At 44.8% G+C, this 11,084-nt stretch overlaps 1 protein-coding gene across 1 annotated transcript in view; it reads left to right on the top strand.

Moving 5' to 3' along the window:
* LOC105570232 (serine/threonine-protein kinase minibrain) overlaps window positions 1-8,519 on the top strand; it is a 30,696-nt gene extending 22,177 nt beyond the window's left edge. Inside the window, exons 2-7 of the mRNA XM_012027287.1 lie at window positions 1,295-1,463; window positions 1,671-1,838; window positions 1,921-2,207; window positions 2,302-2,448; window positions 2,653-3,085; window positions 5,499-8,519. Coding sequence (XP_011882677.1) covers window positions 1,295-1,463; window positions 1,671-1,838; window positions 1,921-2,207; window positions 2,302-2,448; window positions 2,653-3,085; window positions 5,499-5,989 — 1,695 coding nt within the window. The 3' untranslated portion in view covers window positions 5,990-8,519. The remainder of the gene's footprint in view (window positions 1-1,294; window positions 1,464-1,670; window positions 1,839-1,920; window positions 2,208-2,301; window positions 2,449-2,652; window positions 3,086-5,498) is intronic.
* Window positions 8,520-11,084: the final 2,565 nt, after the last annotated feature.

Here is an 11,084-nt window from a genome sequence, read left to right as displayed (position 1 = left end):
ACGGTACAATCGATGCCGAAATAGAGTAACTAGTAGACGCCGATACAGCGCTGACCATCACCGTGTCGATGACCCGGTGGAGGCGTGCCAACCGAACAACCACCGTCCTGCCCGATCCGCGGGGGCCCTCTCTCGCGCCCCCTCCCCCTGTCCTCCTCGACGTTTCTCTCCCTCGTCTCATCGGCGCGAAATTTTTGCCGGAGGCCCGGGAGAGAGAGAGAGAGAGAGAGAGAGGTCGATCGTCCCTCGTCGATCGTCCCTCGCGCGCGCGGCGTCGAGTCGGGTTTTACGCCCCGCGAAGCGGCCGACCGTCGCTTTTCAACGGCGTGGTTTTCACGTGGTCGCGAGCATATCGATTCCCGGGACGGAGTCGGCAGATCGGATTCTGCGCCCTTTTCCCTTTTGCCACCCCCGTCCCCGCGCCGCCCTCCGCCCCCGCCCTTCCGCGTCCCTTCCACCCTCTCGCGTCGCGCGCGGCCGTCCTACCATCGCCCTCCTCCCGGCCCGTAGACGCGGGAGGATATTTACGGCGAATTATACGATTGCGCCCTTTTTTCCCCCCGCGGACGATTCGCGGCACCGTTTTCACCGGGGTACATCGCTGGCGGGGGGAGGGGGAGGGCAGAGGCCGGCGGACGCGAGCCCTTTGCGTTTTCTTCGGCAACTTGTACACCGTCGAAAAATATAAGCGATCGATCGGGCTAGTTTCTCTCTCTCTCTCTCTCACCCTCCCTCCCTCCCTCACCTCATCTCGCCGAACGTCATGGACCTGCAGCCTACATGCGCGAATAATAACTTCGGGCCGCGTGGCTCGTTATGTAACCCCGTCCGCTAGGTCCGGCGGATTGATAAAGATAAGCGGGTCGCACGAACTTTCGGACCAATCGGTCGTTCGTTTGTCCGAGCGGAGTTACCTTTCTCTCTCCCCCCCCCCCTCAATGAACGCGCCGATCGCGCGTGATCGGCGACCCGGCGAGGGACTCCGCTCTCGGGTTTAATACACCTCGTAAACCAGCCCCGATGAATATCACGGCGTTTTGATAATGGTATAATGTGGGACTTTACCATCCGCGCGCGCGCGCGCGTTCTCGAAAACGAGAGGGAGAACAGATTGACGGAAATAAGACGAATGCTAGAGATAATTATAGATGGTTGCGTTTGCGAAACTGATTAAATTCACTTCGATCGTTTTCCTCGACGTGACAACGGAAACGTCGAGGATGAACTGTTGACGAGGCCCGCGGGTCTTGTATGTCGAGGATATCGCGACTAATTACGTCGATTTCCTTCCCAGGTTTATTATGCGAAGAAGAAGAGGAGAGCACAGCAGATGCAAGGGGAGGATGGCTCGCATAAGAAGGAGAGGAAACTCTACAACGACGGCTGGGACGACGATAATCACGATTATATCATCAAGAATGGGGAAAAGTTCCTCGATCGATACGAGATCGATTCGTTAATAGGTAAGAGTGAAACAGGCGGCGTGTGCTTAGGCAAATAATAGCGGGCCGATTGTTATCTTACCGGACAAATTGTAATTTCGCGATGGCGTGGTCGGTAATTTTTGTTTCTCAAATATATTTCATAGACACTGTCTGTTTTTTGTTTTTAACAATCGCGAATTTACTCTTCGCAGCTGTTCGACGTGCTCATGCGTTTTCCGTTTACAGGTAAAGGCAGTTTTGGCCAAGTAGTGAAGGCATTTGACCACGACGAGCAAACGCAAGTGGCAATAAAAATCATCAAGAACAAGAAGCCTTTTCTCAATCAAGCGCAAATCGAAGTTAGGCTATTGGAAATGATGAACAGAGCGGATACCGACAACAAGTATTATATAGGTACGCGAGCGCTCTGTGCGCGCTGCAGTTAACAGATATCGCGCGACGTGACGTCTAATGCCCTGTCCCTTTCCGATTGCAGTTAAACTGAAGAGGCATTTTATGTGGCGGAATCACTTATGTCTGGTATTCGAGCTGCTATCGTATAATCTATATGACCTACTTAGAAATACGAATTTCCGAGGTGTGTCATTGAACTTGACGAGAAAGTTTGCACAGCAACTGTGTACTGCCCTCTTATTCCTGTCTACGCCGGAATTGAACATCATTCACTGTGATCTGAAACCTGAAAACATCCTCTTGTGCAATCCCAAACGAAGTGCGATAAAAATAGTCGACTTTGGTAGCTCGTGTCAACTTGGACAAAGAGTGGGTATCTTAGAAAGCACTAATTAGCGAACGCTCTCGCTCCGTCGCCATCCTTTTTACCTCACTCTCTCTCTCTTTCTTTTCGCGTTCGCAGATATATCAGTATATCCAGTCCAGGTTCTACAGATCTCCAGAAGTCCTATTAGGAATACCTTATGACCTCGCGATAGACATGTGGAGTCTGGGATGTATTTTAGTAGAAATGCACACGGGAGAACCTCTGTTTAGTGGGGCCAACGAGGTAAGGACCGAACATCGCTCACGCGGATTCTTTCCAGTCGCGTCGAATCTGTAGCTCTCGATAATTAGTCATTAGCACGAGACGCTACGCCGTTTATATGGCGTTAAGATGCTTTGAAAATAATGTACTCTATTTAGAATGCGCACGTTGCACTCGGTGTATAAGATCTCTGGCAGCGTAAATGACTTCTCGTATGATTCGCAGGTCGATCAAATGAACAAAATCGTAGAAGTACTAGGAATGCCGCCGAAACATATACTGGACCAAGCGCACAAGGCGCGGAAGTACTTTGACAAAGTCCCCACGGATGGCTCGTACGTGCTGAAAAAGTCCAAGGATGGTAAAAAATACAAACCTCCCGGCACGAGGCGCTTGCACGATATTCTAGGTGTCGAGAACGGCGGCCCCGGCGGCAGGAGGATGGGCGAGCCGGGCCACTCGATGTCCGATTATCTCAAGTTTAAGGACCTAATCGTACGGATGTTGGACTTCGATCCGAAAACACGGGTAACGCCGTATTACGCGCTTCAGCACAACTTCTTTAAGAGGACAGCCGACGAGGGGACCAACACGAATGTCGCCGCTGCCAATAGCGCGAGCACGAGTCCGGCAGTGGTGTCGATGAGCCAGGATCACGGTAAGTTGGATCAGTCGTTTGGCGCCGCCCCCATTTTGCCGAATTACTGTGTAACATAGAGGAGAGAAGTACCGAATACGCATTTATGTGCTTCACATCTGAGTTTCTCCGAAACTGGCAGGTTTTCAACGTTGAGAATTGGCCCTTATTCGTGTCCACGTGTAACTCCGTGTCGCACGGGCACCATGATTCAGATTAACGACGGCTTAAGTTGAAAACGTGTCAGGTTTGCATTATGTCACAATAACTGTACCTTAAACGATTAATTGCAGCGAGAAATATGATCTTACTATCAAAGTATGGCTCTATGTCGCTTGATTTCATTCATCATTCATTATTAATATCATATTTGATTACTTCACCTAATGATACATTTAATCCATAGTTTCCTCTGAGTCGGTCTTCTCAGCAAATGGATGCCGCTATAGAAAAGAAAAGTCTCACGACTTTGTCTCTCACTGTCCGCTATCTGTACAGATAGCTTTGTACAAATGTAACAATCAAGAGGCAGGCTAATGTTTAACTGCAATCACATGTTCTGTTTAGGTCGGAAAAGATTTCTTGAGAGCTTGCAGGAATTCCCAACATTTGAAATCGTTTTTCCGAGAGATTTTAAAGAGAAAATAGAGAAAGAGATGAATTTGATCATGATATGACAGCTGTTTTTGACTATCTTTGAGTAAATTGAGCACAAGGTAGATATAAACGGAAACTCAAGACAGACAGTTCTACTGAGAGTTTAGGAAGGAGTTTTGATTTGTGCAGAAAATAAGAAATCCTCCATCCTTTTTCGTTTACAATCTCTTAAAGCGACGTGCTTTCGACTGTCGGCCTTTTCTTAAGAACCGAGATTGTGCGGGCCGAATAATTATCAGGCAACATCGAGGATACTCGTTCCGCATTGACAAATGTTACGCTTGATTCTGCGGTTTAAAGATAATCCCCCTTTTATTAACGGCATCTTTTATTTTCTGCGCAAACTAAACGATACTTGTTGTTGTTGCCCGTAGATATGATGGGGGGACAATACGTGGCTCGATGACTGTCGTATCCGCGGGGCGGCGACGACCTGTCCTAGGCCCCAACCCTAATCTTACTTACTAACATAAGTAAGTTCTGTATCTAACAAACAATCCTACACACGCTAAAAGACTAACGATGTCCCTGATAAAGTCATATCCTGGCCTCGAATGTATTTGCGCGAAGCTTTGCTTGCTTGAAGATACTCCCTTTTGGGACACGGATTGATATTGCTAGCCCGTGCCTCCTGAACTTTATCGACACGATGTATTAATACGACTAACGTCTACTGTGAGGCCAATTATTCATTATGACGCGAGACTGTCCTTTTTGATGACTATATCTTAGAACATAAGGACAAGAAAAAAGACAAAGAAAATAGCATCATGTCACTGCTGGAATATGTTTCCCTCTTGTCGCGTTTCTCGTGTTTTCGCCCGTGATTAAAAGTGGCAAATTGTTTTACGCGCAAATTGTCGCGTCGGAGGACGAGTATTGACAGAACATATTCCAACTGAAAGTATTGCATCTGTGTTAAGCGACTTTCTGTTTTGTAGAAAAGTTTCTCACATCATTGTCTTCTAGTTTTTTTTGTGCATGCTTTAGCTGCTTGCATCGTGCACTTTACAAGTGCAATGCTGTAAATGGGACATGAAGTTGTAACGTTTCTGTGAAATAAGTCTTGTCTATATCAGTAATATATATGTATATACATTTTATATACATATATACATATATGTATTTACCATTGTATCCCGCCCCCCCCCTCTTCTTGAGTTTGCCTAATGTAAAATCCCAATTGCACATTAAATTATATAATTAAGAGAAGATCACGATGCAAATCGATTACGCGATTACGTGACGATCTCATATCTCCTCAAGTACGCTACTCGTATAACATAATTCGAAATAATTACTTTGACAACTTTGGCGAATCGTTCCGCGAGCATACGCGTTGCAGCGAATGAAATAGAGACCTTGCGTAGGAATTAAGATGGACAATTTCGTAATTAATTATGGTGTGGCGTGTAAAATATCTGTTCGATTGACTTGGCTGTTTGAATTTATGGGGATGGAGAAAAAGAGTAATCGCGACACGCTTGTCCGATGTTTAAAGAAAATGTATCGTCACGTCCTTTCGAGCGTGCGTAAAGGAAAAGTGGTAGCGGTGGAGATTATTGCCTGCAAATGTCCCTGTAGACGTTTGAAATTTTATTTATCTTTATTCCCATTAGTAATTATTCGATTGTAAAAGCTAGAGCGGTTTTCGTGGATGACTATGGCATTAGTGTGTATATATATGTATATCTATATACATATATGTATGTATCTATATCGCGAGAAGATTACATCCCGTTTTCCCTACTGACTTGATCTCTTTTCGATGTCCCAGGACTGGTAACCATGTCGGGACAGGGCAGCAGCAGCAGCAGCAGCGGCGGCGGTGGCGGCGGCGGCGGCAGTCTGCAGCAGATGCAAGCGTCGAGTCTCCCTGGTGGCGGCTACCAGCCCATGGAGTGCGAGTCCTCGCCCCGTCACACGGGCAGCCGGCGTGCCATAACAACGGGCTACCCGTCAACGTCGGCCACTGGGGTGCCCGCGTCCGCCCCGATGTCCATGCAATCCATGGACAGCTCCCTGATACAGAGCTCTCTTGGATCGTACAATAGCCTAATTCTTCCTGGTATACCCCTGCCTGCGATGATGACCTCGCCAATGATTCAGCAGCAGAACTTCTACAACTACGGCTACTCGGCTACTGATACACACGGTATGGTTAGACAGCCGTCAACGGTGTCGTCCGGTAACCAGCGAGATCCAGAGAGAGAAGACAGCCCGATGGTCGGGGTATGCGTCCAACAGAGCCCAGTTGCTATCCACTAAAGTGGCAAGAGAGGCAACTGAACGGTGGACAATACAGCTTGTCGCGAACGTAAGACCGTGAAGAAGATGAGTAGCTGATTCACAGAGACGGCACGCCTTGAATGATATTATCGTGGCATTGACAAGAAAACAAAATTGACAGAAGGAAAAATGGCATGTTGAAACATCTTGGAAGTCGTTCCCCGATGCTGCTTTCTCATCGTAAAGTCAAGAGGACATAAAAAGAAACATGGTGTCGCGATTAGCTTTAACTTCGGCAATGGATTCAAAAAATTTTTCGGACACGTTGGTTTGGCTGAACAATTCTGAAAAACGCAAACGAAATTTCCCGGAAAATCCACGAAACAACCGCAAGTCACAAAGCCCAAATCTCTCTGTGTGTCAAGAGATCATAGAAACGAAAAAGTACCCTAAGCTCGGCGGCGTTAACGATTGTATGAAAAGTCCAACGAGTAGGAGATAATGCGATGGAAAAAAGAAGGTGTGAGAAGGAACCTCTGTTTCTGTTACGTTGCTGAATTTTCGTATTTTTTATCAAGCTGACTGGCCCTATGTTGAGAATGAATATATGTGTCTAACACGGAAGATTGACGAAAGCTTCGAGCATGGACAGACAGTAATGGTCTAGTGAGGATGAACCCAGCTGGCCTCTCGGGTCCTGCCCGATTTCCACAGACACTCTTAGCAGTTTTTAGCAGAAACGGCTGAGCGGAAAACTTTCGGCAACCAAACTGTGTGGCCTAGAGAGCGAAAAAGTGATAATTACTATTATTACCGCGTAAAAAAAAGGGAGGAAAGAGTAAGAATTACCAATGTAAGCATGTACTCCAATAGAGTTTTATACACGATGTCAAGAATGTAAACGGTTTAGCAAGTACTTGCGAGCAAACAGTCGCGTTGACTGCTAGTTATTTGTACAATACACTTAGGTGAATGATAAGAGTGCAGCTTTAGGGTTTAGCTTTTAAGTGTGAGGAGGTAAAACACACACACGTACACACGTACACACACAGACATTGTAAACTCGAATCTTTTATTTACTTTAATGGAAGACAAGGATGTTGCAAACGTTAGTTTGTTGTTGAACAAGGACTTTAAACAAACGAGGTTTGCGCGGCTTAACAATACATATTTATACATAAAAAAAAAAGCAGTAATAAGAAAGTTAAAAAGCAGCATACACGTAAGATCGATCAAGAATGATATAATCATACAAAGAACCTAGATACTTTATAATAAACAATACGCGCGTACTCGCATACACATGTTTCCAACGCCAATCGTCATTGATTTTTGCCGTTTTGCCCCGATGGTCGCTGCGCTTATGCCATTCGCACCATTCGTAATGTAGCCCCTTTATTTATATAGAGGACTCTACTTTTATTCGGCTCAATATTTTAAATCTCCATTAAAATGTGACTCTTTTATTATTTATGTATTGTAAGACTAGATGACGAACAAAAATAGAAATTAATAATTTCTTTCTTATTATCATCAACCATATTTTGTCACGAAACTACCAATTGTAAGTGTAGTATAGTACCTGAAGGCAAACCATTAAAATGCAACCATAATCCCTACCACCCAGATGTTACAAAGGAAAAAAAAGTATGACTTTTAATAGAAAATAATAATATATGCTGTAAAGAGAAAGAAATCTTAAAGAATTATGCATGTTGCTTTTCTGTAATCGCGATAGCAAAATATGGAAATACCAAGTCTGTTTACAAGGTATATTTTATATATTTGCGGCTTTTTATACTCTTCCATATAAAAGAGAATATATGAACGAAGACTTGAAAAATTTAGAGAATAATTTATCTGTATTATGTCACATTTATTGCATTATATATGGGACAAGCGTAATCTTTTTTTTTTGTTGACGGATCTTACCGATTTATTGTTGTTAAATTACTTTTAAGACGTTCTATATCTAATTTTAATTGTTTCTTTTTTGTGGTCTCCGATAAATGAAGCTACATGTGTAATTCCCAATGTAACCGTCATCTTTAACATTTTAATTGCGATGTCTTTTTTTTTGTTTTGTACGAAAATTTTAACGCGTAAATATAAAGCAGCGGCAAAGCAATTTCGTCTGCATGACTGCGACTGTTGTCAAAAGAGCTTGGCCAAAAAGAAAAGGTATTAGACGACCAAGAGAATTCTTATAATGTATTTTCTGGAAAAGTAACGAGTCTCACTATGAAATTTAGATTTGAATTCTTGTTGTATTAGTTGTAAATATATGAGAAATATAAGATACTTTCGAGTAGCTGAGAAAAGTCTAACGTTTCACAAGCCATTCGATCTGCTAAGAATCATTTTATTCGTGCGGCCTTTCGAATGATTTGTATATTTTTATACACCTGCAATACAAGAACATTTGCAGATTACGATTTAACGAGATATACACGAGACATTCTATATTGCAACTCAGATGTTGAAGTTTGTTATACTCGAATTTATAATAAGTTACCGAACGAAAAACAAATTTTCTAACAGTATCTAATAAATAATGGACAAATAGGAATACGAAGCCCACTGACACTTGTACCATAAATGTTTTTATATCGCATTGAGATTTTACGGCAATCGGTGCTTAAGATACATTAAATTTCAAGGGTCATAATGAGTCTGTGTTGTGATTAGATAGCTCGAAAGCAATGCTTAAAATAGATAGATTCACTATGACATAAATAAATATCTAAAGAGAGAGGAGAGCAGCTCTCTGAGGAAAAATCGTCTAAAAAAGGGGGGGAAAAAAGGAGGAAACGTAAAATATGGGGATATGTCGCACCTTACCTCAATGACCTTTTTGATCATTTCCGCAGTTGAAGTTGTACAGGATATGATTTGTTAGGTGTAGAGAGATTAAACGGCGGGACGTTCGGGATTTTCTGTGACAAATTCTGAGCGTCCTCGCGAACAATACCTTGTTGAACGGCAAAAATCAGTACGCTCTATAAATATAGACAATGTGCGATATATATATACATATAAAAGGAATATATACATATAATATTATACATATTATGCATAATATGTATAATATAATAATATGAACGTACATAATGTTATACATTATACATTATTTTATATGTATATATATGTCACGTGCCCTCTTCCGAATTCATCTTGTTACACGCTGTGCTCACTAGTCCCGTCGAGCAACGGTGTTCACGACATTCTCAGAGACAAACATTCGGAGCCACTTTTGGTCGTCGTCCGGGAGCTCGAGTCGCTTCGCCGATTCCGCTTCGGCCGCGCTGACGGCGGTTCTCGCTGATCGGGACGGCACGCACGAGATGCCCCAACTTTGATACCGGATCTCCTCTCCTCCGGAGAGAGGCGCGCACAATCCGAACCACGACGGACTCCTGGGCACAGCGCCGCGTTTGATAAAATGCATATACGAAGCGCATTCGTTCTGGCTTTCGTCGATATTGTTGATTCGTTTTTCTTCTTGTCACCGGATGATTATATTATCGTTTACCTGTAGCAAAGTGATCGATCGGTTGTAGCGGCGCGCGGCCCGCCAAGGAGGGACGACGGAGTGAAAGTACGATGTTCGAGTCGAGTCGCAATTGTATCAATTGACCGTTTGGCAAACTTGAGGCATACACGCGTCTGCCGAGAGCCCTGAGTTATCCTGAAACCCAAAGACCGCTAGACTGACCTAGCTCTCGATCAGTGGGTCGTCACTGAAAAGCAATGTGAATAGTCTCGCGATGGTGCACTTGTAACTGCGATCAGTGATAATCCACCGATTACCTTTGAGAGAGCGGCGAGCGCGATTCTTCGGCGGCACTCGTTATTTATTAATGACCGCGAGGGTCACTTATAGCGTCAGGTGGAGGAGAAGGTCGATCGAGCCGATCGACATCGTTCTCGTCTTTCCACCGGCTGCGACTCCTGAGAAGCAAACTTATCCTCTCGAGGCCATTGCGAGAAGACACCAGGAAGTCCGGAGTCTTATTCCGTAACGCGACCGAGGTCTCCTCTACCTGACGCGACGCGAAAGGAAGCCGGCGAGATTCGCGCGGGGGTCACACTCGGTGACGTACCCCCTTGGCGGACCGTGGGTCCATTTCCTTTTTTAATTTTTTTTTTATAGCGAAAGGACGCCGGCGTGTCCAGGTCGAACAAGTTTTAGGGGAAATTGTTTCACGGGTAGCGTACGCGCGGGTAGGGTACGATTCTCGAATCGGGGGGGGGGGGAAATAGCAATTTAAAACGCCGAGTGGGACGCGCGTCGAACGCGCGAGGCGAGGAAAACGAGAGCTGTGCGAAATAGAAATTATTCTTCTTCCTTTCCTTTCTTTCGTACTCCGTGCGAGAGAGGACGCGGCGAGGTGGGGAGGAGAGGCGGGGATGCGTTTAAAAAACGCGCCGCGCGTGCAAGCGGCCTCTCCCCCGTCGGGGAGAGGGGAAGCCCCGCGGCGAAGCGGGACGGGAACCTCCCCTTTTAGGATTCCTTTCGCTTTCCCGACATGCGCGTTTTTTTTTCCTTTTTCCATCTCGAGTTCGAGAGCCACCGTCTCGGGATGAAGTTGTCCACTCCATTCAACTGTCGCAAAATGCAAAGTATTTAAGCCAATTAGCAGACAACAGAGATGTATACATTTAATAGCGTAAGAACCCGGCCGCGGTTCGTGTTCCAAACGATTTCATTACCGCGTACGCGCACGCATGTACGTGTACACGTACGTGTACATGCGTGCGTGTGTGTGTATATGTACATATGTATTTTTTTTTTACCTAAGACATTAGCTTGATTTACAGAACCGATCATAAGAGAGAGAAAGAATAACGAATTGTATCTCGATTATCATTTCTCTTGGCGCACGCGCGACGTCTTGACGCATCGTTTTTGAATGTTTGTATAAGCGCGAGAGCAAAAAAAGTTTTCGACGAATTTTCTCCGATCATCCGTTGCCCAGCGTGATTTTGAGCCCAGACAGCGCAGATGATTGTTGAGAGATAAAAAGGATTCGCTTTTCTTTTTCTTTCAATTCTTTCTGAATTAGCGTAATCCGTTCGAAACGAACCCGAAGGACTTCCCTTCCGGGGTAGCGCAAGGATTCCATGGAAGTGC

This window comes from Vollenhovia emeryi, unplaced genomic scaffold (assembly GCF_000949405.1).
Source record: "Vollenhovia emeryi isolate VEMERY1.0 unplaced genomic scaffold, V.emery_V1.0 DF939121.1, whole genome shotgun sequence".
Classification (NCBI taxonomy): domain Eukaryota; kingdom Metazoa; phylum Arthropoda; class Insecta; order Hymenoptera; family Formicidae; genus Vollenhovia; species Vollenhovia emeryi.
The sequence above is the reverse complement of the archived record's forward strand: the minus strand, read 5'-3'. Positions and strand labels throughout refer to the sequence as shown.